The sequence below is a fragment of the Schistocerca piceifrons genome, chromosome 8, assembly GCF_021461385.2.
Source record: "Schistocerca piceifrons isolate TAMUIC-IGC-003096 chromosome 8, iqSchPice1.1, whole genome shotgun sequence".
Lineage (NCBI taxonomy): Eukaryota > Metazoa > Arthropoda > Insecta > Orthoptera > Acrididae > Schistocerca > Schistocerca piceifrons.
The window spans coordinates 203,865,558-203,887,412 of record NC_060145.1 but is presented as its reverse complement, the minus strand read 5'-3'; the positions used below and the strand labels follow the sequence as shown (position 1 = coordinate 203,887,412).

At 42.0% G+C, this 21,855-nt stretch overlaps 1 protein-coding gene across 1 annotated transcript in view; it reads right to left on the bottom strand.

Annotated features, from left to right (window-relative positions):
• Positions 1–21,470, bottom strand: part of LOC124712198 (odorant receptor Or2-like) — a 45,906-nt gene extending 24,436 nt beyond the window's left edge. The window contains exons 1-2 of the mRNA XM_047242495.1: positions 20,662–21,470; positions 14,472–14,571 (exon numbers count right to left, since the gene is read on the bottom strand). Of these exons, the coding sequence (XP_047098451.1) occupies positions 14,472–14,571; positions 20,662–21,470 (909 nt within the window). The remainder of the gene's footprint in view (positions 1–14,471; positions 14,572–20,661) is intronic.
• Positions 21,471–21,855: the final 385 nt, after the last annotated feature.

Here is a 21,855-nt window from a genome sequence, read left to right as displayed (position 1 = left end):
AGCAGTGAGAATAATTAGTGCTGTTCACCCAAGGACGTCTTGTAGGCACCTATTCCAGGAGTTAGGTATTTTAACTGTAGCATCAGAGTACATATATTCGCTAATGAAATTCGTTAGAAATGATCCATCTCAGTTTGCGGAGAACAGTGATGTTCATACGTACAACACTAGAAGGAAAAATGACCTTACCTACCCATTATTGAAGCTCTCAGTTGCTCAAAAGGAATACATTATTCAGCAACAAAAATCTTTGATTATTTGACCAACAACATAAAGTGTCTGGCAGGTAGCAGATGAAGTTTTAAATATAGCTTAAAATCATTTCTTTTGGACAATTCGTATTCCATAAACAAATTTCTGTTTCAGAACTGGTAAAAAAGTCTTACCTCTAAATGTAGATGCATGTGGAGAACTAAAAATTTCAGTAATATTAATATTAGTTCTATATATAACTATATATTATAATCTGACTTGTTCCACATCATATCGATAAAATAATGGTGAAAATGATCTATGGAACATGACATAACTAAACTAAACTAATGTTAACTTTCATTATTAGTTATTTTACTGCCTAAGTAACAACCTCGTCTACTACTTCATGTGTTTCGTTTTCTAATGAGATTCCTTCAGCATCACCTGACCTACCCTTGATTCGCTTTCTGTTAAGCGAACGGCCTTGCCGCAGTGGCAACACCGGTTCTCATCATATCACCGAAGTTATGTTCTGGCGGCCTTGGCTAGCAATTGGATGGGGTATCGTCCGAGTCTGCCGACTGCTGTTGGTAAGGGGGCTGAACGCACCTCTGGATACATAAAATGTTCGACGGCCGCCCTGGCCAGCACATCCTCCAGATCTCTCACCAACTGAAAACGTCTGGTCAATGGTGGCCGAGCAACTGGCTCGTCACAGTACGCCAGTCACTACTCATGATGAACTGGGGTATCGTGTTGAAGCTGCATGGGCAGCTGTACCTGTACACGCCATCCAAGCTCTGTTAGACTTAATGTCCAAACGTATCAAGGCCGTTATTACGGCCAGAGTGGTTTTTCTGGGTACTGATTTCTCATGATCTATGCACTCAAATTGCGTGAAAATGTAATCACATGTCAGTTCTAGTATAATATATTTGTCGAATGAATACCCGTTTATCATCTGCATTTCTTCTTGGTGTAGTTTAGTCAAGGATGTTGTGTACCCCAGCCGCCTTGTTTCAGCTTAGTCTCTCTGTGCTCTGTCAAATTCTCCTCGCAGTATCATACCTCCTAGTGCATCTTCATCTACGTCCTCTTCCCTTTCGATCAAATCGCTTTTAGTTAATTTCCCTTGTATAGCCCTTTTATACACCACCCACGCCACCAGCTTTCCCTTGTTTGCTTAGAACCCAAGATATCTAACTTCAGACTACATATTTACGTTTTAAACTTTGCAAACTACCTGCTCGAATAACGGATCTAGTATCCCACACACCAACCAGCAGAATAAAAGTTATGTCGCTCCCTATCTCAGCTCCGAATAGGGGGTTATTTTAACTCGACAACATTTTAACCAAGAATATGCCATAATATATAGCTACAATGCAGAGATTCTTACCATCAGACAAAGTAACAACATTAGTTTCCGTTTCAACTTGGTTTCGGCTGTTCGCAAGGCCAGGAAGCACAGCGAGGCCATATTGGTTGACGCTGCAAGGCTAGAATAGTGAATCATTCAGACTGTTGCCCTTCAACTACTGAACAGACTGACACACGTCTTCGGTAACGACACATTCGTCATCCGTCTCAACGGATACCCCTCTAATATTGCTGCTACTACTGTACCGCTATCTGTGTCTCTGCGGCACGCAAGCCACTACGATACGGCATGATTCATAGATTCAATGTTATGTAGAAAAATTAAGAATAATAATGATGCGCTGACGAATATAACGGTAAACGAAAAAAAATTATCAATGAAACAATGAGAGAATGTTAGTGGGGAGAAAGAAAGGTTCCAGGATCGGGATGGAAAGGATGAGGAAGAAAAGTTGGATATAGGAGTTCAGATATCTCGGGGATATTTGAAGTAATGTATGTAGTATGGCTCGTTAGACGCATCTTGTACAGGATCAAAGATGAACTTATCGACACCACAGCTATCCTTTTCTAAATTAAAAAAAAAATAAAATAAAAAAAAAAAGGCGGTGGGTTAAGTTACATTCGAAACGGAGGACAATGTGGCACAAAAACTTAGAAAGAAACTGATAGAAGTTTGGTCAGACTGCCTAAAATGGAAATTCATGGAGTAAAATAGAATTCTGCATAGAATTCATGGATACGGGGAGTATATCTGCAAGAGGCCCTGGAGGGAAAAGAAATTGTTCAGAAATGGAACGATGGCACTTTAGAATATGAGTTTCCCAAATATCAGTGGATAATGATCTGACATGGTGGCTATGAAATATTGGCTTATCAGAAGCATTTTTAGATTTTCCGAGACACAAGATTTGTTATGGGTAACGAAGGAGACAGCGTTTGAATGGTCCCCTGTTATAGAAAAGATGAGTCTTCATGTAGTATGAGGTGTTGATGTACCAGGAAATACATCGGGGATTTCTGGGGTCTGTAGAACGAATAATGTCTGGATGATGAGTTGTTCGGGTTAAGGGTGGAAATCCTGAAAGAATGAGGTGTGTGTAATGAGCGTTGAGTGCAAAATGCCTTATACTGAGACAGTGCTCGGCCACTGCAGATTTCTCTCGCTGCTCCAGGCGTGTCGTCGACGTTCGTCGCGTCTGTCTTCCACCGTGCAACAAGTGTGTCCTTTGTGCGATGTCCCGCAGCCACAGGCCACAGGGAAGTTAGTGAGAAACGTTCGTGCTCGCGTTCAGTTGTGGAGAGTGAAAACGGTAGTAAATAACAGAAAGCCAATGATCCGAGTATATTTATTTTTGAGATCTTCATGCCGATCGCACTATGCAGTTAGAGAATATTTTTAAGATGACCGAAAGAACAGATGATAGTTTTTCGTAGTTCAATAACATCAAAATTGAGAAAATTGTTCTAACTACGGAACTACTAATATACATAATTTAGAGGGAAATGTGATCACCTGCGTATCAATCTAGTCGCACATCCTCATTATCATATAGTCTTGGGAGTATGGTATCGGTACTAAGTCCGTAAAAGACATGTTTATTATGAATAGTTATATAGAAATGTCCTGGATGAAAGACCACCTTTAGCAATTGTTTTGAGATACTGGATAAGGTTCGATTTATGCTTCTGAAGAGAATAGAATACATAGCCAATTACAGAAGGTAAATGCGAATGAATAGTAACCTCTATCAGCAATATTTGAAACGGAATATTACAAAATTTGTATTCCATTTCATTAGGTGCTAGTGATGCGAAAGAGAAGTAAACAATGATAACTGAATTTCCTTAAACAGGCGAAGCCTGGTTTAATGCAGTTACCCCAACGTTTGCAGACCTCTTCATCTCCGAATAACTATTGATCTAACATCCTTTTGTATCTGCTTAATGTACTCATCTCTTGGTCTCGCTCTACGATTTTTACCACACACTTCGCCGACGGCAGTGGCCGAGCGGTTCTAGGCACTTCAGTCTGGAACCGCGCGATCGCTACGGTTGCAGGTTCGAATCCTGCCTCGGGCATGGATGTGTGTGATGTCCTTAGGTTAGTTAGGTTCAAGTAGTTCCAAGTTCAAGGGGACTGACGACCTCAGATGTTTAGTCCCATAGTGCTCAGAGCCATTTTACCCCACACTTCCCTCCAGTGTTAATTTGATGGTCTCTTGATATATCAGAATATAACCTACTAACGGATCCTTTCTCTTAGTCAAATTGTATCCTCTGTCCCCAGTTCTATTCAGTATCTCCTCATTCGTTACTCGATCTACCTATCTTGTCTTTAGCTTTCTTCTGTAGTACCACATTTCGAACACCTCTATTCTGTCCTTGTCTAAATTATTGATCGTCCATGTTTCACATCCATAGATGGCTGCACTCCAGACAAATACCTTCAGAAAAGACTTCCTAACACTTGAATCGAAATTCAGTTTTACAAAATTGTTGTTCTGAAACACATTTTTTGCCGTTGTAGATCTACGTTTTACATTCTCTCTACTTCGAACATCCTGAAATATTTCTGTGCCCAAAAAAGAAAACTCATCTACTTCTTCAAGTGTCTCGTTACATTGTATAATTCCCTTAGCTCCATCTGATTTAATTCGACTGCATTCCAATATCCTTGTTTAGCTTTTGTTGACGTTCATCGTTCTTTCGAGACGCTGTGCGTGCCGTTCAGATGCCTTTCCAAATCCAGTCTGTATCTGACAGAGTTACAACGCCATCGGCAAGCCTAAGAGTTTCTACTTATTCTCCCTAAATTTCAATGCATGCTCCAAACATTTCTTTGAGTTCCTTTATTGCTTGCTCAATATACGGGCTAAATAATGTCTAGGACAGCCTAAAACCCTGTCTCACTCACATCTTACCTGCTTCTCTTTCACGATCCTCGACTCCTCAAACTGCTGTCAGATTTCTGTACAAGTTTTAAAAAGCATTTCGCTTCCTGTACGCTTCAGAATTTCAACGAGGGTACTCCAGTGAAGTTTACAAATGCTGCAAACATAAGTTTACCTTTCTTTAACCAAAGTTCTGAGAGAAGTCTTAGGATCATTAGTGTCTCGCGTCTTCCCACATTTTTCCGGAATCCAAACTAAGCTTCCCCGAGGTCGGTTTCTTCCTGTTTTTTCATTCATCTATACAGAATTCATGTTAGGATTTTGCAACCATGACTGATTAACCTGATAGTTCGGTAATTTTCATACCTGTCAGGAACTGCTTTCTTTGGAACCGGCTTTTCTATACCTTGAATTCTGAGGGTGTTTCTCATGTGTCATACGTCTTGCACATCAGATGGGATAGTTGGCCACGGGTGGCTCTCCCAAGGCTACCAGTAATTCTGAAGAAATTTCGTCTACTCCAGTAACCTTGTTTCGACTTAGGTCTTTCAGTGCTCTGACAAATCCTTCATAATATGATATCTCCAAACTTTTCTTTATCTACCTCCTCTAACCTTTTTATAATATAGACTTGATGTTTATATGCTCCCACATTCCAGCATACCCTTCCTTGCTTACTACTGGTTTTCCATCTGGTTCACGTTTTCGTACTTACACGCACTGGAGATTGCAGAAGCGGTAACACATGTGAATTATAGTTGCAGAACAGGAACATCCAGCAGTTTTGGTAGTGGATCAGATCTGAAGGAAGTATCTGACACGTAAACAATGAGTCACTGTGTTGAAAATTTCTTGGTCAGATAGTGGCACTGCCAAAATTCTGTCGGTGGTAACCAAATTTTTACCGACGACATAATCCCGATTTGTGTGTGCACGGTTGCTTTTTATCCTCTCGAGCTATGTATTGGAAATTTATGATTTCTTGAAGACACGTAACCATTGCACTATTAGCGATGCCGCTTTTATTTTAATGGTGTCTAAACGGAAATCCACGTTCATTGACATATGTGTGGGAAAGCTAGTGTGAGAAGTTTAGTTTGACAGGAGCCGATGCCTGAATAGGGAGAGGCTTGACAAAATAAACTTGATAGATAGGGGCAAAGTGGCAATGACGAGCAGGGTTAAATACCCAGCTGTATGTACTTTTCTGACTAACCTAGATTGAGTAGTAGGTTGAAATAGAATACAGTGAAAATCAGACAGAGCCGAGCACAGCTAAGAAGATAATAATTGTCTGGATGAGTCGTTATCAAATAATGGGTGTATCTGGGTGGTTTTCATTGGTTAAAGCTGAAACAGAAATAACTATTCTACTGACAATTTGTGGCATACGTATCTGCTGAAGGAAATAGACTAGATGTATAGGAAATAGACATATATGCAGAGGAGAACATCATACCAACCAAAAGGTACTAGGAATAAACTGGTCAACGAAAAGAGTGAACAGAAGAAATTACATCGCTGACTGTTGAACTACACTCCTGGAAATGGAAAAAAGAACACATTGACGCCGGTGTGTCAGACCCACCATACTTGCTCCGGACACTGCGAGAGGGCTGTACAAGCAATGATCACACGCACGGCACAGTGGACACACCAGGAACCGCGGTGTTGGCCGTCGAATGGCGCTAGCTGCGCAGCATTTGTGCACCGCCGCCGTCAGTGTCAGCCAGTTTGCCGTGGCATACGGAGCTCCGTCGCAGTCTTTAACACTGGTAGCATGCCGCGACAGCGTGGACGTGAACCGTATGTGCAGTTGACGGCCTTTGAGCGAGGGCGTATAGTGGGCATGCGGGAGGCCGGGTGGACGTACCGCCGAATTGCTCAACACGTGGGGCGTGAGGTCTCCACAGTACAGCGATGTTGTCGCCAGTGGTCGGCGGAAGGTGCACGTGCCCGTCGACCTGGGACCGGACCGCAGCGACGCACGGATGCACGCCAAGACCGTAGGACCCTACGCAGTGCCGTAGGGGACCGCACCGCCACTTCCCAGCAAATTAGGGACACTGTTGCTCCTGGGGTATCGGCGAGGACCATTCGCAACCGTCTCCATGAAGCTGGGCTACGGTCCCGCACACCGTTAGGCCGTCTTCCGCTCACGCCCCAACATCGTGCAGCCCGCCTCCAGTGGTGTCGCGACAGGCGTGAATGGAGGGACGAATGGAGACGTGTCGTCTTCAGCGATGAGAGTCGCTTCTGCCTTGGTGCCAATGATGGTCGTATGCGTGTTTGGCGCCGTGCAGGTGAGCGCCACTATCAGGACTGCATACGACCGAGGCACACAGGGCCAACACCCGGCATCATGGTGTGGGGAGCGATCTCCTACACTGGCCGTACACCACTGGTGATCGTCGAGGGGACACTGAATAGTGCACGGTACATCCAAACCGTCATCGAACCCTTCGTTCTACCATTCCTAGACCGGCAAGGGAACTTGCTGTTCCAACAGGACAATGCACGTCCGCATGTATCCCGTGCCACCCAACGTGCTCTAGAAGGTGTAAGTCAATACCCTGGCCAGCCAGATCTCCGTATCTGTCCCCCATTGAGCATGTTTGGGACTGGATGAAGCGTCGTCTCACGCGGTCTGCACGTCCAGCACGAACGCTGGTCCAACTGAGGCGCCAGGTGGAAATGGCATGGCAAGCCGTTCCACAGGACTACATCCAGCATCTCTACGATCGTCTCCATGGGAGAATAGCAGCCTGCATTGCTGCGAAAGGTGGATATACACTGTACTAGTGCCGACATTGTGCATGCTCTGTTGCCTGTGTCTATGTGCCTGTGGTTCTGTCAGTGTGATCATGTGATGTATCTGACCCCAGGAATGTGTCAATAAAGTTTCCCCTTCCTGGGACAATGAATTCACGGTGTTCTTATTTCAATTTCCAGGAGTGTATGAATATATCTGCCTTTCAGATGCGAATAGGTAATAAACGAACAAAGTTTTCAAGATTTTATCAACGTTTTTGCCTAAATAAAGTGAATAAAAAAACAAGCACGCCGATAGAAGCTGTTGGAAGGTAAATGCTGAAAAAAATGTCATTTCTAAGCCTAGAAGTTTTAAATGGTTCTATACGTAAATTTTCTCAAGTAAGAAATACCACAGGGCAATCATGTAGTGTGACATTCCTTCATTTAAAATTTTCTTTAGAGTAAAGCTCGCGGGTAGACTGCCAAGACCGTTGATCAGACTAATAATCATACAACCATATAATAGAAGTATTTACAAGCTAGGAATTAACGCTAGAAGAGTGCATGGTAAGCGAAAAATTGTAAATAATCTCTGTAGCAAAAGAATGTAGCGGTTAGTGATAAGAGAGGGATATTACAGGATACAGCGCCAGCATCACGGGGACACATTGTCTAATGGCCCAATTCGCACATTTATATAGTGTAACAAGCCGTTAGTATTCTAGTACATTCTTCTGATTTGTAAGCGTAGCCCACAATATTTTCCCTACATAGTGTATTGTGTTTGCAGTTATTGGTACAAACGACGGTGACAAGAACGCACGAGAATTATTTCTCATGTCGAGTAGCCATTTCTTTACTTACTGAATCCAGTGTGTGCTGGAGTGTGCTGTGATATAAATATCAGTCAGAAATCTTCAAGGGACGAGTACGTCTCCCAGCGTCTCCATTTTTTTCCAGATTTTCTACGATTTTTGTTTCTATGTGAAGGATAAAGTAGCACTCATTCATTTACGAAAATTCTGTAATCCTATGTGAAGCGGTCCATGATCGCAACATAAGGAAAACATAATTCTGGCAGTGTTTGCATAGTTCGGAGAACACTTGGGTAGTTCAGTTATTACTGCTACTTTATATTTATATTTATGTAATGTGGACGTATAGCAGTAAAAACAAACACTTAATGATGTGGCAAGAAATCTCTGCTCACGAGGACTCAAACCAGCTTTTGTACTTAATAATGCAGCTATAAAAGAACAAACGCATAGAAAGGTTTGTTGCTCTTGCAGAATTTGAGAATCGATACTAAAATGTTAGGTATAATATGTGTTAAAATGTCACAGAGGTTGTTTAACGAACACTGTAGATTACAACAGCAGATTGCCGTAATGATTCTCCAACTTCAGTGCCGAAGAAGCAGAAAAGGAACGAAAGAAAGTTACACACCAGTTAGATAATAATCTGTGTATCTAATTACAACGACAACTGGGCGCCTGTTTTGCCTGCTTGCGCCGTCGCTTCAAAGCATACAGGAATAAGACAGTACATTACGTTACCCAGGACAGCTGTCAACCAAATTACTCTCAGTAAAGGCTGCACAGACATATGTCAGAACGTCAGTATATATTTCAATGACTAACGAAATTCTTAGGTCAAAGACAAATTTAGAAAAACAGACGCAAAGGGAGGCAGTCTCGATTCCACAAATATATAAGGGACCAAACTGCTGAGGTCCTCGTTCCTAAGCTTAAGCACTACATAATCTAGCTTACGCTAAGGACAACACACACACCCATGGCCGAGGGAGGACTCGAACCTCCGACGGGGTGAGCAGCGCGTACCGTGACAAGACGCCTGAGACCGCGCGGCTACCCCACGCGGCTTTTGACATACAAAAAATAGTAAACCTGCTATTGTCATATAGAGTGAAAGTAACGTTCTCCACGGCCAATAGCCTAGAGCATGAAGTAGTTGACAGCTTAAGTGATATATTGTTAAGTTCTTTAATTGAAGGATATGCAAATTACGCATAAATATTGGTCACATCACCTTGTTCTTTTCATTACATCATCACATGCAGAAGAACATTCCTTTCAAAAGCTCCTGTAAATGTAAACTATTACAGTCATAATTATTTAAGAAATTCTACGACAGCATTAGACGAAAACGACACTGATTGCTGATTTGAAGTTGTATAGTTAGTTTGTACACACTTCACTATTTTAATAAAAGCCTTGACATGTTCATTATTGAGGAATTAGAAACAATCATCACAGATAGCACTCTGAAACACAATTCTACTCCTGGCAACGTAAGTGTTACACTGAACTATCTTTACCCAAAGCTTGTCTGAATGAACTGCTTAAGGTTAATCATTATAGACGTGGACAAGACAGTCTTCGTATTTAGTAGATCATGCCTTGTACGGAGGCAGAGAGAGGGGGGGGGGGAGGAGAGAGAGAGAGAGGGGGGGGGGAGGAGAGAGAGAGAGAGAGAGAGAGAGAGAGAAAGAGAGAGAGATAGATGGCCCTCAGGAGGACATCCAACGACTCTGTCATTCAATGTCAAGCCGAATAACTGTTTGCATCAGGGCGAGAGGTGTACCAACATGTTATTGACTTGCTCAGTTTATGGAGCGTTTTCTCTTGAATAAGCTATCCGTTTCTTTGCGAAATAATAATCATTTGTTTGTCTATATATGTACATCACATCTACCGATTTCTGTTCCAGAAAGAGATAGATATTTTTTAGATTAATACTAGTTCCATGGATCATGAATACGATATTTCGTAATGATGTGGAACGAGTCAAATTTTCCAGTACATGACATAATTAAGTTAATTTAACATACTTAAGTTAATATAACAACTTTTTTATTGTTTTGTTTTTTATTATTTTTTATTTTTTTAATATTTTTTGTGTTTTTTCTTTTTTTTCTTAATTTATATCTAAAAATTCCTCTATGGAGTAGAAGGAATTCTCATTCAGAAATTCTTTTAATTTCTTTTTAAATACTTGTTGGTTATCTGTCAGACTTTTGATACTATTTGGTAAGTGACCAAAGACTTTAGTGCCAGTATAATTCACCCCTTTCTGTGCCATTCTGTCGATTCCTTCGTGTTGCGTCACTTGTTATCATAGGTGTATGAATCAATATTGTGGATTAGTTTCTCTTACTCCAACAGACATTTCATGTCAGGCAATTTTGAGAATTACACTACTGGACATTAAAATTGCTACACCAAGAAGAAATGCAGAAGATAAACGGGTATTCACTGGGCAAATATATCATAATAGAACTGACATGTGATTACATTTTCACGCAATTTGGGTGCATAGATCCTGAGAAATCAGTACCCAGAACAACCACCTCTGGCCGTAATAACGGCCTTGATACGCCTGTGTATTGAGTAAAACAGAACTTGGATGGCATGTACAGGTACAGCTGCCCATGCAGCTTCAAATTGATACCATAGTTCATCAAGAGTAGTGACTGGCGTATTGTGACGAGCCAGTTGCTCGGTCACCATTGACCAGACGTTTTCAATTGGTGAGAGATCTGGAGAATGCGCTGGCCAGGGCAGCAGTCGAACGTTTTCTGTATCCAGAAAGTATACAGGACCTGCAACATGCGGTCGTGTAATATCCTGCTGAAATGTAGGGTTTCTCAAGGAACGAACGAAGGTTAGAGCCACGTGTCGTAACACATCTGAAATGTAACGTCCACTGTTCAATGCGAACAAGAGGTGACCGAGACGTGTAACCAATGGTACACCATACTAACACGCCGGGGGATAAGCCAGTATGGCAGTGACGAATACACGCTTCCAATTTGCGTTCACCGCGATGTCGCCAAACACGGATGTGACCATCATGTTCGTGTAAACAGAACCTGGATTCATCCGAAAAAATGACATTTTGCCATTCGTGCACCCATGTTCGTCGTTGAGTACACCATCGGAGGCGCTCCAGTCTGTGATGCAGCGTCAAGGGTAACCGCAGCCATGGTCTCCGAGCTGATAGTCAATGCTGCTGCAAACGTCGTCGAACTATTCGTGCAGATGGTTGTTGACTTGCAAACGTCCCCATCTGTTGACTCAAGGATCGATACGTGGCTGCACGATCCGTTACAGCCATGCGGATACCTGTCATCTCGACTGCTAGTGATATGAGGCCGTTGGGATCCAGCACGGCGTTCCGTATTACCCTGCTCAACCCACCGATACCTTATTCTGCTAACTGTCATTGTATTTCGGCCAACGAGAGCAGCAATGTCACGATACGATAAACCGCAATCGCGATAGGCTACAATCCGACCTTTATCAAAGTCGGAAACGTGATGGTACGCATTTCTTCTCCTTACACGAGGCATCACAACAACGTTTCACCAGACAACGCCTGTCAACAGCTGTTTGCGTACGAGAAATCGGTTCGAAACTTTCCTCATGTCAGCACGTTGTGGGTGTCGCCACCGGCGCCAACCTTGCGCGAATGCTCTGAAAAACTAATCATTTGCATATCACAGCGTCTTCTTCCTGTCAGTTAAATTTCGCGTCTGTAGCATTTCACCTTCGTGGTGTAGCAATTTTAATGGCCAGTAGTGTATATTCCAATACTCTGAATATCATTGCCTGCTACGTGATTTATACTGCCCATACGGCACTCACCTTTCCTTAAAATCTCCAACCTTCTTGTCCAATATAACCCAGAGACGTTGCAATTTTATCTCCTCCCGCTATGCCACTATGCCATCAGCTTGAATTTGCATATGAATAGGCACCTGGCTGGTTCCACGTGTGTACTGCCATTTGCAACAAATTTGGGGATGAGGGTAGCATGAACTGTAGTGACACATGAAAAGCACTGTCTTTGCTCCAGACTTACTTAAATTCTCGTACAAATAACGATATAATGATTAATCTAATATAACAGTACAGGATTCAGTACAATTTTTGTGAATGTGTGGTCGCTCCACATATAGTTTCAGCGACTGGTGAAAGTAACTTTCAATTTATGGAACAGTGGCTAACATCTGGAAGAATGTTTGGCTAATAGTGCACTTACGTTCCCATTATGGTATTACTTGAATAAAATATGTCTCGAAAGTAGGGGTCGAAAGGATAGTTTCCATGCAGGTGGTTCAACCGGTTTCTAGTATCAAGCGTAAGGCAGAAGGCAAATGTATAGGGGCAGTAGAAAGATTTCAGTTCATTGTTTTGTAGTAGTAAAATGATATGAATGCTCATATACTTTACCATAACAAGTACTGGAAGAAAGAAACTTAAAAATATTACAAATTCGTAAATTTCTTTTCAGATACTAAACAAAATCTACGATCGTCAGTTCCTGTCTGTTTTACGATTTCTAATGGAGAGGATTTCTCTACCAGATTCTGTTACAACCAGCTACTCAGCTCTACGCGTCTATAAATAATTACTTTGACTATGACACAATAAACACATTTCGAGACAAGATACAGAAAAGGGAGGAGGGTTGAGAGGAGACTGCCGGCATCAGATTCAAGGAGATTAGTGGGAGAATGTCAGGATTCATCTGTATACGTTTGAGTCACTGAGATTTTCTGGATTTATTCATACCAACGTTACCAAGTAACTGGTAATGTTAGGCTCCACTAGTAACTCGAAAGTTTTTCGTTCCGAGTTCCTAATGTAATAGAAGAATTGTATAATGTTATAGTTCAATTTCATACTATAAAATACGGTGTTTGAGGAAAATGTTTACAGTCGCAATTATTTAAATACGGAGTTTAAAACTAACATCTTAATTTTTATGATGCACATGACTTTATCAAATGACTGACCCCCGTACAGTCCTTGTAGTATTGTATCATTCATGAATGCGTTCCTATACAGAGAGATTGAGACGTTGTGATTCATATATGCTGACTAACAGGGTATTGAAAAAAATTTTATTAGTAGATTTTCCACAGACAAAGTCGTAGCAAATATCGTGTACTCGCATCAACAAGTTTGGCAGAGAACAAACAACACAGTCTACGGCGCCTACTGAGGAACTTACCACTTGCAACAACAAGGGAGCTTTCTTCTCTTAGAAAATCGACAAAGATATAGGACAGTAGTAAATTTCATAGAGTAACACCGTCGATATAATCAGTACGCGCAAAACCAAAACAGTACAAAGAGGCGAGAAAGCGTGCGCAATACAGCAATTATCACGATCTGTTTCATCAGCGGGAAAGTATGGAAAATATGTTTTCCCCAGTAACACAAAGTTTGGTCAGAGGCAGTTGTTATGTGGTGAAACTGATGACAATTTCCACAATAAGTAGTGGGAACAACGAAGAACATTGTCAAATTAACACCTTTCAGCAGTTAGATTTCCAACCTTATTTTATTTGGCAACCAGTTTCAGCGTTATATTACGCCACCTTCAGGCCCCAGACTGACGTGTAGGAGCAATCTACAACGGTTGTGATAGAGACAGGGGCCAGTAATACTGGAATCAGTACATACATGCTACAGTGATCACTTCAAGTATCTCCTGCCGACCTTTTGATCAAAACCGAGGTAGATTCCTACTGAACGTCGGTCAGGGGCCTGAAGATGGCGTAGTATAACGCTGAAACTTGTTGCCCAATAAAATAAGGTTGGAAATTTGACCTGAAAGGTGTTTAATTTGACATCCTCCATCGAACAGCCGAGTTCCACAACCGTCTCTGAAAAGGACATACACAACAAACAACACTACCTGTCATGACACAGCCACACACCAAATGCACCGTAACACCCACGGTAACTGAGGTAGCTATTCTCACTGAATAAATTATTTCCTGAACACGTCTGTAACGTCACCTGAAATAGCCTACATCCTCACATGACTGCTCCTTTCCGAACTAACCTGAAAGCGTGTTGCAATACTCTGCTCGTGCAATTCCGTGATACAGTGTACTCATAGAATGAATGAATGTTGGTGGAAGGTATGACAAAACTGTGTTTATAATGAACAATAATTGCCAGATTTTGGTGAAATATCTGAATTTGCTCCTTAGCAACATTGTAACACGGGTGTTGCAGTAATAAAGTAAAGAAAAAGGATGACAGGAATGTCTGGTGTTTCTTTACTAAATAATGTAACAGAAAAAAATAATTGTCAAAAATTTGCATCATTCGAACCCTTATGTAAGTAAATATACTAGTAAATAATTGTGAAGTCATCGATTTTAATGTGCGTCACTAATGCATTAGCGACATATTGTAATAAACTTACGAATGTTGATTGAAACAGTCCTAGACATATAATAAGAACGCTGCAACCGAACGACGTCATAGCGACGGGATTCATTGTGATCTGGAGATGAGGCACGAAACTGTAACAGAAGAAAATAAAACTGTTGTTAAGCAGAATCCTGGTCTCCCTCCTATGTGATCATCTGGTAACTATCAAAGGCTCTTTTGTTCGAAGTTAACTTCTTTATGAAGACAGATAGCTATAAAGTAATATATCACAAGTAATAATATGGGATCCGTTGTGATATTCTTACGAAATAGTTTGTTTCCTGGTCATATACAAAGCTGAAAAATATGCAGCACGGTCAAGAAATGTGTGTAATGTCACAAGGGAAAAATATGAGCATACCGACGAGTTATAGTGTTAGTGATATATAGTGTTTATAGTGTTAGTAATTGACGGAAAGTCATCAAGTAAAACAGATGTGATTCCAGGTGTTATAGGCCCTCTGCTGTTCCTTACCTATATAAACGATTTGGGAGACAATATGAGCAGCCCCCTTGGGTAGTTTGCAGATGACATTGTCGTTTATCGACTAATAAAGTCATCTGAAGATCAAAACAAATTGCAAAACAATTTAGAAAAGATATCTGTACAGTGCGAAAATTGGCAATTGACGCTAAGTAACGATAAGTGTGAAGTCATCCACATGAGTACTACATGGAATCCGTTAAACTTCGGTTTCAAGGAATTGCAACTAACTACAAATTAAATGGGAAGGAACACATAGAAAATTTTGTGGGGAAGGTTAACTAAAGGCTGCGTTTTATTGGAAGGACACAGAAAATGGAACAGATCTACTAAGGAGACTGCCTACACTATACTTGCCCATCCTCTTTTAGAACAGTTCTGCGCAGTATGGGATTCTTACCAGACCGACTGACAGATTACATCGAAAAAGTTTAAAGAAGGACAGCATGTTTTGTGTTATTGAGAGATATGGAAGACAGTGTCACTGAAATGGTACAGGATTTAGGGTGAACATCATTAAAACAAGGGGTTTTTCGTTGAGGCGGAAGCTTCTCATGAAATTCCGATCACCAGGTTTATCCTCCGAACGCGAAAATATTTTTTTGATACCGACCTACATAAGGAGAAACGATCACCATGATAAAATAAGGAAAATCAGGGCTCGTACTGAAAGATATAGTTGTTCGTTCTTTCCGTGCGCTATACGAGAATGGAACAATAGGGACTTGAGATGATGGTTCCATGTACCCTATGCCAGGCACTTAAATATGATTTGCAGAGTATCCCTGAAGATGTAGATGTATTTGTCACGCTTGAAGCGCCAGCCGCTAGTGGCCGAGCGGTTCTAGGCGCTTCAGTCTGGAACCGCGCGACCGCTACGGTCGTAGGTTCGAATCCTGCTTCGGGCATGGATGTGTGTGATGTCGTTAGGTTAGTTAGGTCTAAGTAGTTCTAAGTTCTAGGGGACTGATGACCTGAGATGTTAAGTCCCATAGTGCCCAGAGCCATTTGAACAATTTTTGAACGCTTTAAGGTCTCTCGGGCATGCAGCCGGGTTGACTGGTCGTTGTAGAACGTTAATCGCTGATTAGACAGTGCTCAGGCAGAGTGTTTGTGCATCCCATGTTTTGAGTCTATATGCAGTCATCGTTCTGAGAATGGAGGTGAATATTGTCTGCAACATTTATTCTGGGCTGCAACCATCCTCCACCGACGAGTAAGTACTGCTTAGGAACACCTTCACACATTTTAACGAGATCGCCTTGTGGTCGTGCGGGAAGTTGGTTCACGTATCAACGGGTTGTGGCACTCGTCGCAGCAACGTATAAATGGTGTCGATGATCTCAGCAGTGGCCGATGAAACATTCCCACACAAATAGACCAGCCGCTGGATGTCCACCTAGAAGAGATGCATGACAATATATAGACGCGTTATCCGAGCAGCGGACACCGAGCAAACAGCATCCAGGGGACAAATCCGAGCACTTGTTATACCTGCCGTGTCACTGTTAGCCGACTGCTCACCGGAATATTATTAGTGCCTGTGCCGTTAGGACAGTTGGTGTTAGTGGGCTATGGGAGCAGACGACCTACGCGAGTGTTCTTACTGACGGCCCGACATCGCCTGCAGAGATTCTCCTGGGCTCGTGTCCATGTCGATTGGACCCTACACGATTAAGAACCGTGGCCTAGTCAGATGAGTCCCGATTTCAGTCTGTAAGAGCTGTTGGTAGGTTTAGAGTTTGGTGCAGACCCCACGAAGCCATCGCCCAAGGTTGTCAACAAGTCACTGTGCAAGCTAATGTTAGCTCCATAATGGTGTGGACTGTGTTTACTTGAAATGGACTGTGTCTTCTGGTCCAATAGAACCTCTTGGACACCAATTTCAGCTATTCATGGACTTCCTGTTCCGAAATGACAATAGAATTTTTATGAACATGCTCCACGTCACCGGGTCACAGTTGTCCGAGAATGGTTTGAAGCACATTATGATCAATTCGAGCGAATGCTTCGGCCCCCCCACATCGCCCCACATGAATCCCATCGGTCGTTTGCGGGACATAATCGAAAAGTCAGTTAGAGCATAAAATCCTGCACAATTATGGACGACACTGGAGACAGCATGACTCAGTATTTCTGCAGGGGACTTACAACGACTTTTGAGTTATGTCATGTCGAGATGCTAAACTACGCCTGGCAAAAGTAAGTCCGAAACGACGTTAGGAGGTATCTCACGACTTTTGCCACCTCAGTGCAGTGTCATGAAAGAGTCGACTAGAGAGTGGTGTCGAACTCTGTTGTCTTCAGTAATGAGAGCAGATTCTGCCTATATGTGACTGATGGACGCGCACTTGTGTGGGGTAGGTCTGGTGAGCGATCTTCTCGACAATGCATTCGTCCACGACACATACGGCCCTCCCCACACTTCGTGGGATTTGGGCCGCTCTCTATTACAACTCGAGGTCACGTTTGGCGTTTGGTGTTACTGTGGGGTAAAATAGTCAGTTCCCCGTATATTGCTCAGGTTATCACTATGCTACTGTCATTTTTTTCTACAAGCTGATATGCTTGTTCGGCAGGATAATGCCCGTCCGCATACGGCTGCCAGGACACAACGAGCTTTTCGTGGTGTGCAGTAACTGCCGTGGCTAGCTTGTTCACCAGATAGATCTCGCGTCAACTGAAACGTATCTGACATGGTGAAACAGGAATTTACTAGTTTTCCAGAGCCTGCAAGAATCGTTGCGGAATAGCAGCAATAGGTGTTAGTAGCAAGATGCTTGCGACAGTCTACTGCAGGTTGCCATTCAACACCTTTAAAATCATTTGCATGCGATAATAGGTGCCTGCAGTGCCGTCAGACTGGGGAGGGATGTTTCATTGTGTAATTATGCGTTAGTCAGGTCCACTTTGCTGTGACATTTGTGCTTCATTTTGTCTGACCTTGTTATCATATGTGCCTACAATGATGATCTATCTCTAACATGTCCTGTAAACAAAATGATCTTGTCACTTCAGGTGTTCCTTTCTTGTAGCTGTGTAGTAATAGATAGATTTGGAGCTTGGTAGGTCATTTATTATTGCATTGATATTGGAACTGTAACACATTATGTGCTCTTGTTCGGTACACTCTGGAACCGCGCGACCGCTACGGTCGCAGGTTCGAATCCTGCCTCGGGCATGGATGTGTGTGATGTCCTTAGGTTAGTTCGGTTTAGGTAGTTCTAAGTTCTAGGGGATTGATGACCTCATCAATTTAGTCCCATAGTACTCAGAGCCATTTGAACCATTTTTTGTGCTCGTGTTTGTTTTAACCACTTCCTAAGGGAATTCCTAGAGCTCTGAAAAGGAATGTGCCAGATGTATTTCAATCGGCACCCTTTGACGTAAGTGAGTAAATGAGCTGCTTTCTTTGTTTAGTGCAACATCGTTGCCTATCCTCCATTACGATTATGAACACATTGTCTATAGCAGGCAACTCTGAGGTCGATAAACGCTTAACATCTATTAAGAAATAGAAACGGGAAAGTTGTCGTTACGAGAGTAGTCAAAGACATACTGGAAAAGAGTGATTGATGAAAGATTATAATTAAATTTTCCGATGGCTCTGGTTTCAATAGCCAAGAATGCGATCGCATCGGGAGAAAGACAATCGGAAAAACTGGCAGAAAATTCGATAGAAGAATCAGTGCAGTTTTTATCAGGAGAGGTTTATTTAGTTTACATTGACATATGTTGTATAGCGCATTATTTAATATGTTCACCAACACTCAGAAGCAAACTTTCAATGAAAAAATTAAATATATTGTGGGTACGAGTACCTAACATGGTATAAATATTCACAGGGGAACTTTACTGAAAAATTGTTTCATCCATTCTCTGTAGACAATTACCACCACAATAGGAAACTTCAATACCTCTATGATTATGAATAAACATGTATTCATCTACTGTTGTTACATTCGAGAAAGAGTGTGTCATATACATAAAGAAATGATTCAACGATTAATGTTTGTTATAGAAAAGAGCGCTTGAGGCTGGGGATACCCATTCTAGTTGCATCGGAATTCAATCAGCTGTAGGATGAAAGACTTTACAAATTGGCCTCATGATGTCTTGTATAATATGGACAAAATATTTACAGAAAAAATGTTTACAGTATAGAGTAAGTATTTTAACGAATACTAGTACGTGATAATGTTACTTCTGTACAGGATTTATTTGCAACTTTGGGTAAGAAACCATATGAAAAAATTGTGAACTCGTCGCGGGGTAGGTTGTGCTGAGAAATAACTGTTACGGAAAAAGATCGATACGTTGCACCATTTCCGATTTAAATAGCATTTAAATTATCCAATCAGGCCGTTGCAGATGCAGATTCAAGCGGTCCGCCCCAGACGGTTTCACCAAACATGTTCGCAGTTTGGTTTCCTAAAACCGAACAAGACAGCGGTACAGGAATGGGACATGGGACGGTAGTACCTATCGAATCGACCCAAAGTCTAAGCAGCGTAGTGCGTTGTCGTACACTACGAGAACAAGTGACACACTATGAGAACAACTGACACGAACTGTACCCGTAAATTAAATGTTTCGAATTTCTTAAAGGAAACTATTTTTTTCTTTTCGCTAACGACAGTTTATGACATACATACGGTAAAATAAAATTTTATTTTGTTAGTGAGAATGTTTGAGAAATTGTTTCAGAAGTGATGGTCAATATTCAGATACATAGCAGTAATGGTCAATTGAAACAAATAATTGAAGTAAACAAGGGCTCTAAAACGCACGTCTTAAAAGCTAAGAGTAATTCTTCATTTTCGATACAAATCTCTTCTACTGTAAACTCTTTGCTTTCCATATTTTGGGATGTGGTAGTATAGACCAAAGCAAGGAAAAAATGTCCAGTAAACATGTGCTCTAAAATGCATACCTTAAGAGCGATGAGCACTTGTTCATCTTCGCTAGTTTGAAACAGCTCTCCTAACGAACAAGTGCTCATAACTTTTGAGATATACATTTTAGAGCACATGGTCACTGGATTTTTTTTTCTTGTTTTGGACGTACTACGACTTCCTAAAATTTGGAACGCAAAGAGCTTTCCATACAAGAGATTTGTTTCACACTATCGAAGATCAAGGATTGCTCATACCTCTTAAGGCATGCGTTTTAGAGCCCATGTTTGCTTGACGATTTTGTTTTGAATAATCATTCCCGTCATATCCCTGAATATTAACCATCACTTCCGAAACACCCTGTACACAACATGTCATTATTCCTAGGTAAATAGAAGTTTGCCAACAAAAGCTGGGAAATCAGGTGAATGAGAGACACAAAGCCTAGTCTGATCTTCTTTTTATGTAAAATGATATAATGGCAACCAACACAAACTGGCTTCACTTTAATCATATTATTCATCTACTTATTTCAAATAATACTTTTTAAATTTTTGACAAGCAGAAGCTGAACTCACTTTTGAAGATCTTTCAATGATGTTCAGAAAATTTGATAAAAGCCTAACCCTTACTTCAGATTACCAACTGATGAAAACGTAATTTTGTCTGGCATAGAGAAAAGTATTCATCCTATTACTTACTATTGCTAGCCTCAGACCTGGATCTCATATCTTGTGCAGTTTGTTGAATGATTGTATGCATCAGAACAGTATATACGATTTGCAACGTGCTGCAGTACGTACCTGAGAATTTTTTGATGGCTTTCGACGCAAAGACACAAATCACTGTACATTGTGTCACTGAACCTCGCTCCTGGCCTCTTCTTAGAATACTCGACTGTCTCGTTGTAGCCGTCACTCTTGAGAGCCAAAATCCGCCTTGCGAGGATATCCAGCTGCGCAGCCAGCAGGATCATGATCGACGCCAGGAGACAGTCAATACCGAAACTCATCTGCGTCATCCACAAGCCTGCCGCGCACTGGGCGAAGTACGAGAGGCCGTAGAAGTTGGTGTTGTTGTCCCAGGCGTGCTGGGCGAAGGGCAGGAGTTTCTGCTCTGGGTATACGATCCTGGGCATGGGGAACCACACGAAGCACTGAGAGAACATGAAGAGCAGTAGCGCCAGGGACAGGCGGAAGGCTCGCCTCTGGGAACTGCGAAAGATGGCCGCCAATGGTGGATGCTTGTCGCAGACGTCGCTTTGGACAGAGAGCAGAGCGGACACGTGGCGGGCAAGTGAGTTGTAGAGCCGCCTGTCGTACACGAAGAACATCATCTGGATCAGGCCGTTCAAGTTGGAAACAGATGACATCATCACTAGCGTCACCTCGTCCATGTCTCCCCAGGCAAAGTAAATGGTCAGCAAGCACTCTGTCAGGTTCCAGAGGCCCAGAATGAAACCATAAAATGTGTACAGATTGAACAGTCTTGACTCACACAGCGGCCAGAGGCCGAAAAGGTACAGGTGGCGAATGTTGGGCTTCAGTACGGACTGACCACTCTCAGTCCAGGTCAGATTCCTTTCAAGATCCTTTTCCTGCACGTGGTCCATGCCAGTGAGAAGTGGCTACTGTGTTCCCGAGAAGCCCCTAAGTACTCCTGCCTCTGGCTGTCCTCCGCTACGAGTGGATAGACCTACTGAACGATTCTGCACCTCACTCGTTCTTCGGAAAGAAAGGTTGAAGGCTGCCTCTCTGTCTGTATTTATATATATGAATGCAGCTGGCACCAATTACCCTTGTGCTATTAAGTTTTAAATAATCGACTAATTTCATCGATGACTTATTCACATTGTTTGGCACGTAATTACTTCCTACTTATATAAGATAAACAAACGAAGAACGTCAATTACAATAAATAATGGAGACTTTCGCTTCCCTCATGAGGCAATAAATAAACTGTTAAAACCTTTAATTTAAAATTGTGCTCCACCCTGA